Below are 21,176 nucleotides of genomic sequence, written 5' to 3' on the forward strand. Positions count from 1 at the left end.
TTTTTTATTAAAATAAATCAGTATACATTTTGACTAAAAGCAATAAATTTTGTCTTAGCTCTTTGTATACATCTTGTTGATCCATAATCGTTAGGAATAATTTTTTTCCATTTCAACATTGATTTCAAATGAATAAAGGAAAAAATTAAAATATTTAAAATTTCTTTCCTAATGTGTTATAAATCAATCATATAATCATATAATGGCCAAATCAGGAATTTTAAATTGTAAATTAAAAGTGGCATGCTTTGAAAGTTTTACTGCACTACAAGTTGATGGGCATGCATAATTTTATAATCTTAATACTTGGGGAGGGGGGGAAGAACATTCATACTATTCACAAACTATGTCTTATTAAGCAATTGACATGGGTGCAGGGTGCCAATCACAATGTAGAGAATAACACTATTATTTAACTAGCAAAGAAAGTGAGCATTTAAGCCATGGCAATTTATTCCTCCCTTCTCATTCTAATTATATTTATTAAATATATTTATTTATATATAAAATATATATAATTTAATATTTTAATATAATAAAATTAAAATGTTAAAATTTTACACTTAACATTTATTTTCACTCATTTACTTCTCATATTATATCTTTTAAATCTTATTAATCATAAATCATTATTTATAATATAATATAATTTTTAGTAAACTTCTCATCATTCTTAAATAAAAATATCTCACCTGTTATATGATCTAAAACAGGGCAATGCATTACAAATCTATCCTATTGCCATCTCTATTCAAATGGATAACAAACTAATGTAATATAAAATTGTTCCACAGATGAAAATGTTAATTTCAGAATATATAAACAGAATATATATATATAATACAACACAAGAAGACGAAGATGATTACATAACAGGTGAGATATTCTCTACGCTACACAAGATGATTACCTGCACAAGAAGACGAAGAAAGCGTGGAGAGAATTGGAGCAGTGAGGAGAGAGGCGGAGAAATGGACAGACAAATATTTGTGCTGGATATGAAAAGCCTTGTGGATATGGGTGTCAATTATTTTGTTTCTTTTATTTTTACAGGGGTAAAATTGGTATTATGAAAATATAAACATTTGTGGGTTTCTTTTCTCTCCCAATCTCTCCACTTTTGGGAAGATTGAAAATAAGGGTTATAAGAGAAATGGGTTTCTCTCAATTTCTCCCTATTTCTTCTCATTTCTCTCCACTTAAGATAACCAAACAAGGAAAAGAAATACATTTCTCTCTATTTCTTTTCTTTTCTCTCCAAATCACTCAATCCAAACACAGTGTTATATAATGGTGGGTCTTCAAATTTCAAGTAAAAAACTCAAAAATTTACCAGAATTTGAAATCATTGGTGAGATTTATTGCCCACAACAAAGATTAATCTTTCTTTTATTTTTTCCCCTTAAATTTTTATTATTATTTTATTTTAACTTTCTTCGGCATTCCGTTATTTTAGGATCAAAAGCCCATCTGATAGGAGTGCTTGCAAATAACGCTTTCTTACCTTTTGAAGAGTCACCCCGCTCGCTCACTTATATTCCTCCCAACAATTCATTTGATCTCTAATCTTGGGTTGATCCATGGCTGCTACAAGAACCCTATATGGCTCTTCTCGTTTTGCTTCTTCATCTTCTTCAACACTACCTCGCTGGAGCTATGACGTGTTCTTAAGTTTCAGAGGTGAAGATACCTGCAAAACCTTTACTGATCATCTCTACGCGGCTTTGGTTCAAGCTAGAATTCACACCTTCATCGACGATGATGAACTCCCAAGAGGACATGACATATCTTCGGCCCTACTAAAATCAATCGAAGAATCGAGGATCTCCATCGTTGTTTTCTCAACAAACTATGCTTCTTCCAGATGGTGCCTTGATGAGCTCGTGAAGATCATTGAATGCAAGAATACACTTGGACAATTAGTTCTCCCAATATTCTACGATGTCGATCCATTTGATGTACGGAACCAAACAAGGTGTTTTGGAGAAGCATTTGGAAGACATGAAAAGCGTTACGGGGATGAGATGGAGAAGGTGGAGGTTAGGAGAGCTGCCCTCTCTGAAGCTGGTAAAATATCGGGTTGGGATTTGAAAAATGTTGCTAATGGGTAATGTTTTAACATGCTTTTAATTTTGCTGCTGCTATCAATTTTTATCTTTAACTAGAAAATCCTATCATTATTGCTTTTAATATTTAATATATATATATATATCAAATATAGTTAGTTCACTTTGTAAGTTCAAGATGTTTGAATTTTACATTTCTTAACTGCATATTTTGAGTGAGGTTTGTAAGGTTTTGGATTTCTGTAATATACAATAGCTTTTCTTTTAATTTGGATCGAAATTGACAGGTATGAAGCAGAGTTGATCCGAAAAGATGTTGAAGAGGTGGTTTCATGTAAACTGAAAGAGACATTCCTATATGTTGCTAAGCACCCAGTTGGAATAGAGTCTCGTGTTGTAGACATCAATTCATTGTTGAGCATTGAATCAGATGATGTTCGCATGATTGGGATATACGGCTTGGGTGGAATAGGCAAAACAACCATAGCAACAACCGTGTATAACTGTATTTTCTGCCAATTTAAAGGAAGTTGTTTTCTTGCAAATGTTAGAGAATTTGTAGAACAACCCAATGGCCTTTTTCAATTGCTAGAACAACTTCTTTTTCAATCATTAGGGACAAAGAATCTAAAGATTGATAGTGTTTACAGAGGAATTAATTTGATGAAAGAAAACCTCCATTCTACAAAGGTTCTCATTGTTCTTGATGATGTGGATCATTTAAGCCAATTAAATACCTTAGCAGGAAATCATGATTTGTTTGGTCCAGGAAGTAGAATCATCATAACAACTAGAGATGAGCACTTGTTGAAGGGACTGAAAGTTGATGAAAGATACATGGCTAAGGAATTCAATCACAAAGAGTCTCTGCAGCTTTTCAGTTTGCATGCCTTTGGCGAAACCAATCCATTAGAAAATTATGCAGATCTTGCAAATGGTATAGTAAGTTATGCTGGAGGGCTTCCACTAGCTCTTGAAGTTTTGGGTTCTTATTTGTTTGGAAGACCATTGGTAGAATGGAATAGTGCATTTGATAAATTACAACAAATTCCTTATGAGGAAATTCAGAAAAAACTCAGGATAAGTTTTGATGCACTAAATGATGAAAAATTGAAGGATATCTTCCTTGATATTGCATGCTTTTTCATTGGAATGGACAAAGATTGTGCCATAACTATATTGAATACTTGTGATCTCTGTGCTGAAGTTGGAATTAGTGTGTTGATTGATAGATGTTTATTGAAAATTAATGAACGAAATATGTTGACAATGCATGATCTACTTCGGGATATGGGAAGGGAAGTCATTCGTCAAGAATCTCCCAAGGAGCTTGGAAAGCGCAGCAGATTGTGGTTTCATAAAGATGTATGCGACGTACTTGAAAATAACAAGGTAAAGAGTCAAATCTTTCTTTCTAGTGTGTTAGCAAGCTTTTGGCTTGGAATGCTAATTTCAGTTGTTTTTATAGTCTTTCTTCCTTCTAATTTTCAATTTTGTTTTTAAATATTGCTATATTAGGGAACAGAAGCAGTGGAAGGTGTGATCCTGACCGAACTACCCATGGTAAAGAAGATACAATGGAGTGATAAAGCATTCACTGGGATGCATAATTTAAGACTGCTTCAAATCAATCATGTGCACCTCAGTGGTAATTTTGAACATCTATTGAAAGAGTTAAGGTGGCTCTGTTGGCATAACTACCCATTGGAGTATTTACCATACAATTTTCACTCAGAGAAACTCGTAATTTTAGACATGCAGTTCAGCAAAATTAGAACACTCTGGAAAGATGGCAAGGTACATGACATTCATAGCAAATTCATTCTTGTTTGGGATTTGGATCAATTGAGTAGTGAATCATAAAGAAATTTTAAAAAAAAAGTTATATAATTTCTTATATTTTTTTTTTTGGTTTTAACAGCACTTCAAGAGCTTGAAAATTCTAAATATCAGTAATTCCAAATGCCTAACAAAGAGCCCTATCTTCTGTGCACTATCGATGCTTGAGGAATTACTGCTTGAAGGTTGTACAGGCTTAATGGAGCTCCATGAATCAATTGGGCTTCTAGATAAACTTGTTCACTTGAATTTGAAAGATTGCACGAACCTTAGGTATCTTCCAGGCAGTATCTACAAGTTAAAGTCCGTTAAGCGTCTAAATCTCGCTGGTTGCGCAAAACTAGAGGTTCCAGAGCAATTGGGAGATCTGGAAAGCTTAACAGAGCTTCTTGCAGATGGAATAGCCATTAAACAACTACCTCTCTCTATTGGGCGACTTAAGAACCTCAGGAGCTTATCGTTGAAAAGATGTCATAGGCTGTTTAGAACTGTATCTTGCCTTTCTTTCATTTTATCTTGGGTTTTTTAGAGAAAAAATCCTGACTCCATAAGATTTTTACCATCCTCTATTTCAGGTTGGTGTTCCTTGACAGAGCTAGATCTCCGTGTTTGTAATCTGTCTGAAGAAGATTTTCCAGTTAATTTTGGTAATTTATCCTCATTGCGAGCGTTGGATTTACGTGGAAACAATTTTTGTATCCTACCAGATGCGTTCAGTCATCTATCCAAGCTAGAAAAGCTTAACTTGAAAAACTGTAGAAGGCTTAAGTTTATCACGGGTCTTCTTCCTAATTTATTGAAAGTATATGCTAAATTTTGTGCATCGCTTGAAAAAATATCCGGTCTATCAAAATTGAAGACTCTAGTAATGGATTTTGGTAAGGACCCAGTCGTGCATACTATCTCAAATGGTAATAATGATGGAATAGAAGAACCTCACTATTTTGAAGGTGCACGAATCTGTCCCTTGCACAGTTCCAACAACTTACAACAATTTGAAAAGATTGAGGTTTGTTTCTCTCTCTCTCTCTCTCTCTCTCTCTCTCTCTCTCTCTCTGGTGCAACAATTTTGCAAAACAAAAATCTCTCTGAAAATTAAGTGAAATGTGTGAAACCAAATTTATTTTAGATGTGACCTATATATATATATATCAAAGGAGAAGGATTTCCTCCTGTCCGGTATATGTGGACTGGAGGACACTCTTTAGGTGTGTGAAATTCATCATGGGTCCATCACGGATTTTATTTTGGTGATTCGAAATCTCTTGTTTTATAGGACATTTCGTGTATTTTATTTTATTAAAATTAAATCGATTTGATAATTATAATATATTTAATTTATCAAATTTATCATAAAAAATAGATAATAATTGTATTTTTAAAATAAATAATCTATTTTTTTAGTGACACATAATAAATTAATTAAATAAGTTATGATTATCGGTTCGATTTAATTTTTGTGTGAATAGAATAAATGAAGTTCTTAATAAAATGAATAGGATAAATTACACTTTGCACCCCTGCATTTTACACAAAATCTCACTTTTGTCCCTACACATCAAAGTGTGACACTTAACCCCCTGCGCTTTTGGTCAAGTGTCACATTGGGCCCTTCCGTTAATAGTGAGGCTTAAGGGATAGCTAAGTGTCACAATTTTGATGTGTAGGGACTAAAGTGAGATTTTGTGTAAAGTGTAGGGGTGCAAAGTATAATTTATCCTTACATGTTTTTCATGTGATTAACTTCTGTTAATATTGAGATTAACAGAAGAGCCAAAGTGACACATGACCAAAAGTGCAAGGGAGTTAAGTGTTATAATTTGATGTGTAGGGGTCAAAGTGGGATTTGATGTAAAGTACAGGGGTAAGTGTAATTTACTCAAATGAATAATTCAAATTATTGAAATATGGACTGTGATAGGCCCATGGGCTTAAACAATGGACTAGAGAGAAGTTGCCTCCAATACGAAATATTATATATGGAAAATAATATCTTATTGAATTTTTTATTCAAAATTTTTTACATGTCGCAGTAGCAATTTTAAAAGTAGAATTTACTAGTTTTTTTTAGTGTTTTTATTACCAGCTACATGATAATATATTAGAGGATTATATATCACATGTTTATATCATCTTTTTATATCACCAATCTACTTGGAAAGATGTGATTTGTTTGCATTAATTTGTTAATAAGAGTTTAATTGGCGGAAAACAAACAGTCTGCTGTAATTTACGAACAACAAATGGATATTGGTTCTGTAATTGTAAGTTTCTTGGCTCAGCCGTGTAAAACACGTACTCTGTTTACAATCATTTTTAAGTAAGGGAATTATTCATAAATATTTACATAGATGGTGACACAATAATAATAAATAATTGATCATATATAGCATCTCTAAGACAATATGTTATTTGTTTTCATTAATTTTTTTATAAATATCTCTAAACAAACGAGCAAATCATAAATATCCACATAGACAGTAATACAAAATAATGATAAAAATATTTGTGATGTATATGGCACTTCTTTTTTCAAATATAAATAACTTCTATGAGTGTTTTAATTCTAAATGATAAAACTAAAACTTGCCACTATTTTGATGCAAAAAAATTTCAAACTAGATTATGGGGTTACAGAATAATCAACTTGGCATAATCTTAATCATACATATCACATGAACCAGTGAAACTTATCATAAAATATATAATTTCACTCTCAAATTATTCTATCTATATTTTATGTTACTGATTTTGTAATTGATTTTGTATTTGCAAATTTATTTTGTTTTATTTTTTATTTTCATCTAGCACTACTAATTTGAAATTTATATAACAGGTTCTTCCTAACGGTCGTTACCTCTTCCATCGTACCCTCTTCGTCTTGGGTGACTATTTCGATACGCGTAGCTTCAACGATCATAACGATTTTTACGGCCGTGATTATTACAGCCATAAATCAACAGGGTCTTCCGTAGAAGTGTCAGTAGGGCCAATGAAATACGGCCACATTGTATATTTCAAAGTGGGAGTTGTTTATTGTAGAGCTGGGGATGAAGAAAGCTGCAAAGTAGAATTGGATGATTATCCGTATCCATATATCGTTGTAACTGATAAAATTAATCGCATCGATTTTACTTATACGCCGATCTTCTTTGCCTTCCCTGCGAGTTCCAGAGATTATTTTTGGAGACGCAATGTACGTGTTGGTGAATATTTTGGGTATCAATTTAAAGGTGGGCAATTCGAGATTTCTATCATTATATCGTCACCTTTTGAAGTAAAGCAGTGTGGGGTGACTCCGGTCACCTTTGGGTGACTCTGGTCACCTTTTAAACTGAAATTGTGTGGGGTGACTATGACTGCCGTTCACAACAGACGATCATGAAAATTGTCACCAAAACATAACGGGGACATCTCAGATTGGATTTTTTCATTTACCATTGTAATGGATTCCATAGGGAAGTCTAAGAATGATATTTTATTCTATTTCATTTCATTTTAATAAATCATTAGTCTTTATGAAATTTATTCCATAAAGAAGCCTAGAATGATATTTTACCTTTTTGCATTTCATATTTTTCCTGTTTATATTTTTAGTTATTTTTAAAAATATTTTAAGTAAATTATTTTTTTATTTTTTAGATGTACATAACTTAAATGCATTTAAAAAATAAAATATTTATTAAAAAATATTTTAAAATTTTAATAAATACATAAAAATATGAAAATATATTAAATTTTTATATTTATATTTTTATATTTGATGAATTTTTAAAAAAAATTATAAATATTATACTTTTTAATTTATCTAAGTTAGGTGCATCTAAAAAATAAAAATAAAAAACTCTTAAAATATTAAAAATTGACTAAAACAAAAAAAAATCAAAAATCAAAAAACTTAATTTTTTAAAAAATTAGCTTAATTTTCTGAAATTCAAATAATATGATCGGTACTTGGGCCTGTTTTGGGAATTCGGCTATTTTAGTTGATTTTTTTGACTATTTTACAAAATAGAATTTTTTTTTGTTTAGAATGATTTACAAATTTTTTTTTATAGCTGATTAAATGGGTATGAGAAAAAATAATTGATTAGTATGTAGAATGTAATATTTTATTTTATTAATTTTTTTAATTTTTTTTAAACTTTATTGTGCATGTAATTTTAGCAACCCTGTCCGAAGTTGTTTTATATTTGTATTGAAATTAATTCCTTAATTTAGGTTGCTATGCTTATGATTTTAAGCCCAAGTGACCCATATGAGCCTCAAATGGGCCTCAGACATGCCATTTTAAAAGTCTAGCTGTTTTTTATTGGGAAAATTGCCCATAGGTCCTGTTTGAAATATGTGTACATTATTTCATCCAATAACTTTTTGAGTAGACGCAAAAGTCTTATTTTTCCTCTCTATCTCTCTCTCTCTCTCTGCTTTTTGCCTCATTCTTTACGTTTTTCTCTCCTTTTCTTTGTCATGGACGATGACCGGTGATCACACCTTTCTTATTCTCTTTCTCTTTGTAATATATAGTCACCGGTGACCGATGACCACCATTGATTGGGGTTCACCGGCAACCACCAACTATCGACATCAACTCGTGACTTCATCCCCACCAACGGCGAAGAAAATGAGTAGATCTACTCAAATCTGATGAGTAGATCTACATGAGATCCGACTAGATCTAAATCAAAAATAGTTGCCGGAGTACAATATTCTTTCTATATCTATTCTTTCCTTCGATTTCTCAAATTTTCTACCTTTTCTCTGTTACACAAGTCTATTTTTCTGTTTTAATAGAGAAAATGTTTAAATTCTGAATAAGTTGTTTTCGAGTATTTAGTTACAGGCGGAGAAAACTGTAAAATTTTACAGTTTCAATTTTTTTTGGTGTTCGAATGAATCATAGTTTAAAATTGTAAAATTTTACAGTTTCATAACATTCTTTAGAACTGTAAGATTTTGTAGTTTCATAGAATATTTTTCAATTTGATTAATAAGATAAACACTTAATAGATTTTTTCTCTGAAACTATAACATTTTACAGTTTCAAAACTTATTTTTCAGTTTGATCAATATTGGAGATTATTTGCTTAAACCCTACAAAAATTGAAAAATAACATATATTTTTCCCATTGTTATTGTTTTTTGTCGTTACATTTATTTTGTCTTTTAGTTTGTCAATATTTAACACATTTTGCTATGTTTTTTCGCTCTAATTTATCTATTTATTCTTTTTTTTTTGGGGCAATATTGGCGAGTCTCCAATGATGTTCTTAACGTCCAGCGAACGTTCTAGACATTCTGGTGACTTCCATTGGCGTTCATAACAGTCTGGTGAACTTCCGGCGATACTCCGGCAACTTTCCAGTGATACTCTAGCGACTTGTCGGTGATGTTGAACATTCCAACGAATCTCCGGTGACCGTCTGATGGAAGTCCGACGATAGTGGGGATGTAACAGCATCTGTAAATTTTTTTTTTTTTTAAAAAAAGATTTTTGATAACAATTAAAAATATATATGACTAATTGGTACAAGTATTTTATTTTGGGATTAGATGGGTTTTGAACTTTGTATATAGGACTTATTGGTAAGTTCCCCTTTTTTATTCTTGTCAAGGAAATGTTATGGTGTGCACCTTATCATAAAATATATAATTTTATCATAAAATTTTATAATATCAACTACAAATGAGTAATCTCGACATAAATTAGTATAATAAAAAAGGTCATAATTAAGTTACAAATTTTTATAACATCAAACACAAAATTTTAGACATTTTACTCATTTTGTGGTTAATGTTATTAAATTTTATGATAAAGTTATACATTTTTGTGATAAGATACATATGGTATGCACCCCTTAGGGTGCACACCATAGGATTTCCCTTCTTGTCATAGTATCTGTGGTGGGTAAAAATACTCCATTGGGCTGCTGCGATGGCGACGTGGTGGCTATGCCTTTACTTCAGACTTGAAAAACACTCAAAACAAAGTGAAAGGGGGTGGCTGGAGTAACCTGGGATCCCTCTAATGCCTAAGTCAGTGACCAAATAAACAAAAGTGCAAGATGATAAGAGTAGGGTTCAGGTTGAAGTGATCGTGTACCTCTATTGTGTTTATTACCTTCCCTTTTATAGTTTGCTCCCACTAGCCGTGGTTAATTGTTAGGCTTCCTTCCACTCCTCACATCAACCCCCTTTCCTTAGGGATTATGCTCCACCAGACGCAGATTTCTAGGAGTTGGTTGGGCTTGAAATATAGGCACGTGTGTTTGATGAAGTCTGTGCCTTCTTAAGGCACACTTCCAGTTGCCTTGATTCTGTCCTCAGACTCTCATGATCCATCTTGCTCCTGGACCCTCGCACTAGACTCAGTCCATCTAGGGCTGAATCTCTTTCCCTTTTGTAAAGTTGTCTTTGCACTATATCATCCTGTCCAGGAATTCTAGTCCTGCCTGGGCTGGATTTATTTTAGCCTCTCACAGTATTCATTTAGTTTGGAAGATATTTAAGACCCCTAATAAACCTTCACAATTTCACCCCAGTAGAATAATAGGTATCAACTTTTAATTTGTCACACATTTAATTATTTGAGACTTTACTTCCTTATTATGTCATTAGAAATATAATTAAAGGTGTTGAAATGGAGAAATATAGCAAAACTCTAATTTTAATCCACGGAGTCCTACTTTTCAATCGTTTTCATTTTGCAAAGGTATTTACCCTTTAAAGTTTGTCCATTAGGTTGTGCGCAAGGTGCGTGCGTGTAGACGTCCCCGAACGCCCCGGGAGGATGAGTCCCGTTCTGTTCATTTGGGCTCACTACAGTTCGGACTCTCGAATTGTCACGGCTCCTAATCTGAACCAAAGAGTCCAAATCCGGCAAATCGTTTTGAGAAAAACAGATTTTTTGAAAGAAGTGCCAAACATGGACTGCTTTGCCAGATATAGAGTCGCCACCTAAATATTTTTTAATGGGGAAATTTAGGAAACCCTGACTCGGTGCCAAAGGCCACGTGTTCGTCATTGCCAAAGTTGCCTCGGCTCGGGAGCTTAGGTACGATTGGGGAAGGTCAGCTATGAGCACCCCCTCTCGCCCGATCCGAAGATCGGCCTCTACTAACCGTGATATCCGTTTTTGAAAACGTTATGTGTTCTTATTCCATTTATTAGCCTAGCATTACTATGTTATGCCCACAGCAAACAAGTATAGACTAGATTGCCCAATTTGGAAATAAACATCGCATATCCGTTTGTTTTGGAAAACACTTTGGAATTTGCTACTCGCAAGTAGGCTAAAACACGGATTTCAACGAGTTTTTCCAACTCAGGCAGTCCAACCTTCACCCACAGGCATTCAAACAATTTATCACATAAGCATTTAGCCGCATGGCAAACATACTGTCATGGCAACACTCACACGCATGCGGGATGCTAAAGCATAAATACTTACATCGTACTCCGTGCCAAAACAATAAACTAGTTAGCCAACATGCATGGTCCTAGTTCATGTCAAATTGCCTAATGTAACACATACAGGATGCAATCGAAGTAGGCTCGGCTACCCTAAGCATGGCATGTGAAATGCGATCAATTGATGCACGTATTCAATTTGGAATTGAAGTACAAATGCAGTTAGCGTGATGTACCGAGCCCGGTGCATGCAAGACAAATGCATGAATGCACGCATGCATAGCATAAGGTATGCTAATTTTAAATATGCCCTAGTTTACCATCATAAGCAGGTAAATAAAAGGGAAGAAAGACGAGGGGTTGGAAGACATACACACACTCACCCACACTTATTACAAATTTACCCTCGCTCGGAGGGACCGAAAGAATATTACAAATAATTAACCTACAAGCTAATTAAATATTACAGACCATCTAATTAGCTAAGCAAATTAACTAATCTAGGGAAAACAGATAAATCGCCTCGGGAGGAGAGCTCGATGCAATGCATGCTCGGTCCTGCTCGGAAGTGTACCGCCATGCATAGGCTGCCTCTGTTTTCCTTTCTTTACTCCTCTGGAGGCTGCCAAAACCTCAGGATTGCTTCTCTGGATACTGGGGAATGCCATCGGCTGGGTAGAATGCCCACCGGCAGTGGCATGTAATCACCGGCCATTGGTGAAGCTATCGGCAGAAGGAGGATTGTCGGTCGGCACTTAGCACTGCCGGTCGGCAGAAAGCTCCTGCAGAATCTGCAATTGACAGCAACAGAGGGCAAGGCAGAGCATGGCAATACAATTCAAGCAATGTATGCACCAATCATGTCCCTTATCATGGTAATGACTCAAAGGAACATGCTCCTCGGTTCTCGGACCATCAATCGCGCATTTCCATGCGTGATGGCTCAAGGGACCAAGTGTGCACATTTGATGTCAAATGTAATGCAATGCAACAAAGCAAAGCCCAATTCCTATCACTAGATCAAGGAACAAGACATGCATGCTAGATGCAATGCAACCTAGGCATGCAAGCTAAGGATGCAACATGGGAATGCGAGGTGCACATGCAAGCATGCAAACAAACATACAAGGTAAGCACGCAAGAAAACAAATAATGGACTTAAACATGATTTGGGCAGCTCTAATAAGGCCCAAAACAGTGGTCAAAGTAACCAAAATAAAGGACTAAATACACATACACACATGCACATGTTAAAGGGCCAACACTTAGGCACAAATGAGGCAACTCTCAAGCACATTTGAATGAGGCAATCATGGACATATGGCATGCAAGGTAAGCATTGGAACTCATGTTAAGATGGTGTCAAACCAAACAAACAAAATAGACCAAGCATGCAATGAATGGCCCAAGTACTTGAAGCAAGTCAAAGGGACTTGAACCATGGCTAAGCCAACCAAGCCTCACAAGGCTAAGAGGACTTAAAATAGATTCAAGGCAGACCTAGACCATGCAAAGGGGACTCTTAGATGGCATCTAAGTGGCTCAAATTCAAAGGCATGCACAAATGCCAAAACATGGAGCATGCTACACAAGCTTTCAAAGCATTAAAGAGACATCCAAGGTAAGCATATAGGCATGCAAAAGGGATTGAAATGACATGGTGGATAGTTCCAAATCACTAAATCAATGCAAAAATGTCATGCTATACATTCACACACTGAAGGCCAACAAGCCGGAATGCAAAGGGGCAATACTAAACATGCCAAATCCGACCCAAACAACCTAGGACAGACCTTAAACATGGCAAAATATGCACAAAAGCTTCACAAGACTAAGCCTAAAACATGCTAGAATAAGGGTTTACAACCTAAGGCATGTTAAGGCCTAAGCATGGCATTACAAGGTAGGTATGCTAAGCATGCATGGTGTACCAAAACCAAGTAAAAAAAGAAGCATATTATGACATATTAAGCACAAAAAACAACTAAGGCATGGTCAACATGAAGCTTAGCTAGGTGCTCCCTCAAGAGGCCAAAAATGGTCCATTTCAAGGACAACAAGGAGAGGGGGTGGCCCTCTCCTTCTTGGGACTTCAAGGCACCATCCTTACCACTGAAATCCCTCAAGATTTCAGTGGTGAGGAGGCCCAAACACCAAAGTCCCGGAGCTCACTCAAAATGGCTCAAAATGGGGCCTCTCAAGGCCTAAGAGGGGTCAAACACCTCCAAACCACAAAACACTCTAAATAAACTATTTAAAGGGCTTAAAAATAGAACTTTTTATGTTATACACTAAACACAAAAATAGTTCTAAGACAGGCAAAAATACAATGCAAGAATGGGGAATAAAAAGGCAAAATTGTTACCCTTGAAGACCCTCTTCAACAATGGTGGAACAACTGCTCCTCCAAGCTCAAAACCACCCAAGAACCTCAAGAACAACCTCTTAGAACCTCAGTAGCTAAGGGAAGGTGAAACACTATGTGTTTGTGTGCAATAGTAAGACACAAACACACTTAAACACATACAAAGGTAAAAAGAGGGAGAGGTATAGAGATAGAATGTGTATGGATCCTAACCCTAGAACTCAAAACCCTAATATGGCTGTCTAAACTCTCCAACCCTAAACAAGGGAGAGAAGGGCTCCTCTTATAGAGCTCTTTTGTCTTGTAAAGCTTACAAGACAAGCTTCTAAAGAGAGAGATCCCTCCATACACGTGTATGGAGGGGAGCCAAATGCAAGACAGCTGTAATAAAATATCTGCAAAAGCAGATGAACAGTAGTCGGCTGCTCAAAAATGCCATTTTGACAAAAAAGAGTGCCAACCGGCAACAAAGAATGCCGACCGGCAATATACATTGCCGATGGCAACAAAACACCAGCCGGTGGCCTCTGGCCATGGCCGATGATGTGTGGGGATGCCTCACAAGGCATTCCCTGCCCCTCCAAGGCAAAACACAAGTGTTTGGTGCAAAACCAGACACTAAACAGTCGAGTTCCGAGATCCTGAGGCAAAGCGCATAGCCAAGACCTCCGGGAACTCCAAACGAACACAAACATGGATGATCACCAGGTGTTCAAACGGTGACGTCCAAGTCTTGAGGACGGTCAAAAATGGGGTGTCTACAGTGCGCACATCAGATGCGTTGATCTGCGTGTGGTGGAACACATGTTACAGTTTGCATGATATTGCATTTTGTTTTTTGCGATTAAAAAATTACATATATTTCTTTGTTAGAATTTTTTATTTAACAAAATTAATTAAAAAAATAAAATTCTTAATGCAAAACCTAAGTGATTTGTGATTAAATCAAGATTTAATTATTCCAATTCCCAATCAATTAAAACTCACAATCTAAATCGTCAAGCACGTACGAAAGTGATTTAGATTGTTGTTTTAGAAAATAATAAATCGACACAAACGATTTTTACGTGGAAAAATCACAATTGAAGAACCTTCGATTGTGATAAAAAAAAGCACGGGCGAAACGCCACAAATCAATCCATTACTGAAGAAAGAAAGATTACAAAGATACCAAGCAAATTACCAAAAAAGCTTTTAATTTGTCTTTGAATCTTCTGTATGTCTTTCACCGTAACCTTAATTCAGAATTGATTAGCTTGATGTTGAATCCACAACATCTATTGTCGAATCAACGACTACACACAGCATCAAACTCATTTGATTACTCTGTGCTTGAATCTTCGGATTCCACCGAAGAAGAATACTCTCGAAGAAGATCAAACAAACTTCTTCATGTGTGCTTATAAGAACATGAGTTCAAACTCAATCAAACATCAAGGAAAACCAGAAAAATATCTCCAAAAGAAAACCCTAAAACCCTTAAAGAAGATTTAGGAAAAGTAACCCTAGATTTGGAGCAACATGAGGTTTTATAGAGGCTGAGATCGCGAGGTCTGCTTAAGCGTGGGAATAGACGCTCGAGCGGGGGCTATATCGCGTGTTCCAAACCAGGGTTCACGCTCGAGCGAAAGATCACATGCTCGAGCGTAAAAACACATCACTCAGTATTTTTGCAGACACACAAAATACTGCGAGAGTGTAATCTCTGCTCAAGCGCCACTTTGCCCGCTCGAGCGGGAAGACCAAAAACTGGAAAAAAAAATATAACTCAATTTAAGTCCAAGTTTGTCCATGAAGTTTGACAACAAGAATGGACCTAACAATCTCCCCCTTTGTCAAATCCCGGACAAAACTGTTCTAAACAATTTTCTTAACAAACAACACCAAAAAAAAAAAAAAAAAACTAACTAAAACAATCAACAACCTCAGTTTTTTAAAGAAAACAAAACCACTATATAAAATAAACAACCACAAGAGCTGAATGCGATGACCATGAAACACGCAATCCTTGAACAATCCACTTGAGGAAACAACCATACAAACCAAAACTGTGGAACTGGATAAATAGCCAAATATATATATATATATATATCTAAACAAATATATATATATATATACACACATCTAAACAAAAGCAACCCAATATCCAAAATCCAACAATAATAACCATCCATCTAAAAATAAGGCAGGCATCAAGTATTTCTATCAAGTAGTTCTAACATCCAAAAATTCTATCAAGTGTTTCTAACAAAATATCTCTAACATCCAAAAAATATCTCTAACATCCACTCCCCCTTTTTGTCCGAGAGAGAAAAAAAACAATAGAGAAAACAGTCCAACAAAGAACAAGAGATATGTCTGTGTGGAAAAAATTCTAGCCAAAAAATATGTCTGTGCAACAAAGATCACTGAGCTGGTGGCTGTGGAGGTGATTGCATCTATAGAAGAGACAAGATTTAAGACAGATGAGCAGAGGACAATGCAACAGACTCCTCAATGCGCCTGGATGAGGCCTCTAATGTTGTGAGCCGAGCATCGGCAGTAGTCTCTAGATCCGTAAACCTGGCCTCGAAGATATCCATCCGGCCCTCCAGACGATCAAAATGAAAGACAATGGACTGCTCGAAATGACGGAGCTGGTCTCGGATAGTACGGACTGGAGGTGGCTGCTTCCCCTCACCAGCAGTCTCACCGACAACAACCGCATCATACTTTGCTTCCTCGGCCATAGCAGCATCCATTGCACCTATACCTGAACTACCCACCCCAGTAGGGACCCCCTAACATGAGACTGACTCTTTGAGATAGTCTTTTTGGTAAAAGGCCGGGAAGGAGAAACAAAGTCATCCTCGCCAAACGAGGGAACCTCAAACCTGGCGAGAAGCCGGTTAATAAGGCAACCATAAGGAAGACCAAGATTATTACGCTCAAACGCAGCAACCATTTTTTGAATGATCAAAGTGGCAAGGTCAATAAAGCGATGGTGAGCAATGCAATAAAGAACAAAACCTTGTTCTTGGTTTATCTCCGAGCTGTGGGTGGTCACAATGATGTTGGTACACACAATAAGATTAAGTAAGCAATATTGAGGAAAGAGCTTATTTTGCTTGATCAAATAACCAGGGAGCCATGAACGAGATGTACCACATAAAGCAGTGGCCACCTCATTAAAATCACAAGTGGGTCTTATAGGAAAATGATAGAAAATAGGAAAGACTTTACTGATCCCTAAAAGATCACGAATGAGGTCAGTAGTAACCGTGATAGACTTAGACCGGACCTAAGTTTTGAACGAAGAACCAACATCATCAATACTCTCCATATTACGGTAAAATTCCCTCACCGAATTAAGATTTTCAGGACCCGAGAAGAAAAGTACCAACTCCCCCTGCAGAGACCCCATTTTTGACCGTCCTCAAGACTTGGACGTTATCGTTTGAACACTCGATGATTATCTATATTCGTGTTCGTTGTGAGTACCTGAAGTTCTTGGTGGAGTGCTTCACCTTCGGACCTCTCAACTTGTTTGTCTTGCGCTTGGTTGTGTACCAAGAGCTTGTGGTTTTGTTTCTGAGGGAAGAGGGTGGCCTGTTGGCCAGCCCTACAACCCATCGGCCAACCCTGCAACCCTTCAACCAAGCCTTGTCCTAATCGGACATCAGTGGTAGTCGGTCGGCCTCAGTAATGGCTGGTCGGCCATAAGTGTTGGCCAATGGCCTTTTTCTGCTTTTTCAGGTATTTATTTGCCAGCTGGTGCCAGCTGCTGGGCACTGAGGCTATCCTCCACACACGTGTATGGATGGATTCCAACAAGCTTCTAGCTTGTCAAGGAAGCTTTGGCTTGGTTTTTCTATATAAGGAGAGGCCCTCCCCCCAATGTTTGGGGTTTAGAAAATTGAGACCTAAAAAAATTCTCTCTCTCTCTAGAATTCTCTCTCTCTCTATATTGTGCTTGAAAGTCTTTTCTTTTCACATATTTGCACACAACCCTCTTAGTCAAACATCTTGACCTTGGAGCTGAGATTCCTTAAGACTTGTTTGGGTCTCCTAAAGCTGGTTTTTGGCTTAGAAGTTGTCCTCTTGCTGCTGTGTTTCAAGGGTGAGCATATTCCCTTGTTAAGTTTATTTTTGTATACCATCTTAGCCACCTTTGCATGTTGTTTTAGGCCTAGTTGTTAACTACAAAAACCTCTATTTTTGAGTGTTAAAAATGTTGGTTTGAGTCCTTGTTGGGGTTAGGGGTGGTCTACTCTTTTTGGTTGCTTATTTGCTAAGTTTCTTGCCATCTTTTAAAGTCTTTAAAGCAATCTTTTCTTGGCCTTTAAACCACTGAATTCCAGAGGAATTTTAGTGGTGGAAACTTGGTTTTGAGGTCTCAAATAAGGGGCGTGGTCCCCTCTCCTCTTGTTTTGTTTGTATGTGTTGATGGTCTTCCAAATGAGCACGTTTCTATCCTTCTTTTAAGCTTAGTTCAAGCATGTTTTTGTGACTTTTTGGACCTGCCATAACTCTGTTTTTGGCTGGTTTGGTCATTAGTTGTTAGCATCTTACACTTGTAGTGCAATTTTGCTTGTTAGCCTAGTTTGACTCATAAGTTAGCCTATTGATCTAGCATGTATTGGCTTTGTCTCAATGTGTTTTTACTAATGTTTTAACATGCTCTAACTCTATTTTGGGTGGTTTTGGCCCTTTGGGACTTGTCATGCATGGTTGTTGTGTTAACGCCTTGACTAGCATTGAATTTCAAGGCCTCTAGTATGCTTTGCTTGAGGTATTTGCATGATATGGCTTCATTTAGCATGTTATTTCAGAGCATATACATGTGTCATACTCTCACTTCTTGCATTCTTTAAGTGCTTTTGAGAGTCGAGCTTTGTGCCTTGTTTGTAAGCCATCATATGAGCATGATCTTCTTGCCTGCTAGGCTGCCATTTTAGCATGTTTTGGTCTCTTATTTGGCATGATTGAGCTTTGCCCAGATTTGGTTTAGGCATTTAGGCTATGCATTGCATGCTTTTACTTCACTAGTTTTGGTGCTTTTGGCCTTTTGGTATGCCTTGCATGCATTGCTTGCATGATTTCGTGTCTTTTGCATGCCATTTCAGTGCTAAAATTCCTGCAATCTTCCTCCATGCTTCACTCTTTCATTTGCTTTGAAAGAGGTCTTAAGTCCCTTGTTAGCTTGAGCATGGAATTGAGGTTCTCATACCTAGTGGTTTTAGCCTTCTCTTGAGGGTTTCTACTAACCAAAAGCATGAGGTTTCTTTCACACTCAAGGTGCTTGTGGCTGAGGCCATCTCTCTCATTAGAGGACTTTTCACCTTGACTTAACTAGTTAAAGGACTAATTGGTAAGCTAAAATGTGTAAACAAAAATGAGCCAAGTAAAACATGACTAAGATAAGCATGTTGTTTGCATTACATTGTGTTTGGATCGGACGTTAATCCAAACAGAAGAAACGTGGGACGTTTCATACTCAAAGTGATGTAACGTGTCACATTTCTTGGTCATTGCCACCCTTGATCATGCATGATAGGGTGGTGGCAATTCGAGTCTTATGTGTGCATTCACTAAGCTTGTACAAGCTTGGTTTTCGGGCCATCATGCATTGAGGTGCTTGATTGGTGGCTCTAGAGCCAAATACTACACTCCTTTGAGCTTGAGACATGATGAGGAGTGTGGCAGTACACACATTTCCTTGTAAATACACTACCATGCCTCTGTTCGTGCTTTGTTGCAGCAAAAGGAGAAATTTCAGTAAGGAAGAGGCCGACCAGCCACACGCCCTAGCCGACCGGCTACCAAATCCAGCTGACCGGCCATCATCACTGCCCGATGGCCACCATCTCTGGCCAATGAGCTTTCAGAATGTTCTTGAGACCAGAAAGAATCAATCTAGAGGTTGGCAAAAATTTTAGAGGATCAAAGATGTGCAAACAGAGGCATCTAGAACCAAGGTGGTGGATTTTCGGGAAGACGCAATTGAGCATGCATATCTCCCTCGCTTCCCGAGGCCTTTCCTTTGAATTTCTTAGCTAATTAGTTCATTAGCTTAGTTGTTTTGTAATTAATTAGTTAAATGTTTAATTAGTTAATTCAGTTTGTAATTAGTTAGCTTAGTGTAGCTCGTTATTCAATTTTGATTGTGTTGTAATTAATTAGCTAGAGTAGTCAATTAATTGGTTTGTAATAATTAGTGTAATTAGCGTAGCTAGTTACCTTATTTATTCGAACCTCCTTCGAGAGGGCAAAATGTTGTAATAAGGGTGCGTGTGTGTGTTCATGTCTTCCAACCCCACGTCTTTCTCCCTTTTTATTTATCCGCTTTCAGTGGTTAGATTAGGGCATATTTTAATTAGCATACCTTATGCTTGCATGAGTGCATCATTCATTTGTCTTGCATGCACCGGGCTCGGCGCATCATTCAAACTGCATTGTATTTTAATATTTACTTGAATACGTGTTTCAGAGCATGTTATCAAGTGTTGCATTCATATGCCATCTTAGATAGCCGAGCCTATTAATCGCATCTTGCATGTGTTGCATTAGGCATCTTGTATAGTTAGGATCATGCATATTTCTAACTAGCTTTTGTTTTGGCTTGGAGTACACTGCAAGTGTTTACGCTTTAGCATCCTTGCATGAGTGTGAGTGATTGCCATGTTTCGCATGCTTGCCATGAGGCTATGTGCTTACTTGATAAATTGTATGAATGCCTGTGGGTGAAGGTTTGATTGTCTGAATTGGAACAACTCGATGATTGTGAGTTTTAATCCACTTTACGAAGTGGCAAAATCATATTTTTAAGCCCGCCCGAGGGTGGTAAATCCGCGCTTTAGCCTACTTGCGAGTAGCACCTCCAAACTATTTTCGAAAAAACAAACATGAGTTGTTTTGTTCTAATTCTCGGGATTGAGTCTATACTTGTATGATGTGCGCATCACATAGTAAAAATAGCTAATAATCGGAATAAGAACACATGTGTTTTTAAAACAACATATCATGGTAGTAGAGGCCGATCCTTTGATCGGGCGAGCGGGGGTGCTCATTTCATGACCTTCCCCTCACGTACCCAAGTTCCCGAGCCGAGGCAACCTTGGTGATGACGGACACGTGGCCTTTAGCACGAGTTAGGGTTTCCTAAATTTCCCAAAATAAAACATTTAGGTGGCGACTCTGTAATCTGGCAAAACAGTCCAGTTTGGCATTATTTGATTCAAAATCTGATTTTCCAAAATGATTTGCCGGATTGGACTCTTTGGTGATTTATCAGTCTTACATTGCACTTCGTGAGATTAGATTCAGAACCGTGACAAGAGTCCGAATTGTAGTAGCTGGACCCAATTCGCGCCCTCTCCGAAAGGGTAGGCGCGCGGAGGAAGTACAAGCGGTCTACACCCACCCAAAGGATCAAATAGAGGACGAATATGGATGGATTCAAAAGTGTTCAGTAGAACATTGCGTTCAAGATGGACAGTCCGTGAAGGATAGGACAC

The 21,176-nt window shown here is 37.0% G+C and overlaps 1 protein-coding gene across 1 annotated transcript; it reads left to right on the top strand.

Annotated features, from left to right (window-relative positions):
* The first annotated feature begins 1,507 nt into the window (after window positions 1–1,507).
* On the top strand, window positions 1,508–7,221 carry LOC114271989 (TMV resistance protein N-like). The gene is made up of 6 exons (XM_028213662.2): window positions 1,508–2,107; window positions 2,354–3,458; window positions 3,585–3,863; window positions 3,988–4,375; window positions 4,481–4,707; window positions 6,742–7,221. Exons 1-6 carry the CDS (start codon window positions 1,581–1,583, stop codon window positions 7,219–7,221), a joined length of 3,006 nt encoding a protein of 1,001 aa, XP_028069463.2. The 5' UTR covers window positions 1,508–1,580.
* Window positions 7,222–21,176: the final 13,955 nt, after the last annotated feature.

The sequence above is a fragment of the Camellia sinensis genome, chromosome 6, assembly GCF_055761805.1.
Source record: "Camellia sinensis isolate YWXY chromosome 6, ASM5576180v1, whole genome shotgun sequence".
In the NCBI taxonomy this organism is placed as follows: Eukaryota; Viridiplantae; Streptophyta; class Magnoliopsida; order Ericales; family Theaceae; genus Camellia; species Camellia sinensis.

Excerpts from the sequence above, each read along its gene's own strand:
- LOC114271989 (XM_028213662.2), top strand. The coding sequence starts at position 1,581 with ATGGCTGCTACAAGAACCCTATATGGCTCTTCTCGTTTTGCTTCTTCA. Across the intron at positions 3,864-3,987 it reads CACTCTGGAAAGATGGCAAG|CACTTCAAGAGCTTGAAAAT; the intron begins GTACATGACATT and ends TGGTTTTAACAG. Across the intron at positions 4,376-4,480 it reads GAGCTTATCGTTGAAAAGAT|GTTGGTGTTCCTTGACAGAG; the intron begins GTCATAGGCTGT and ends CCTCTATTTCAG.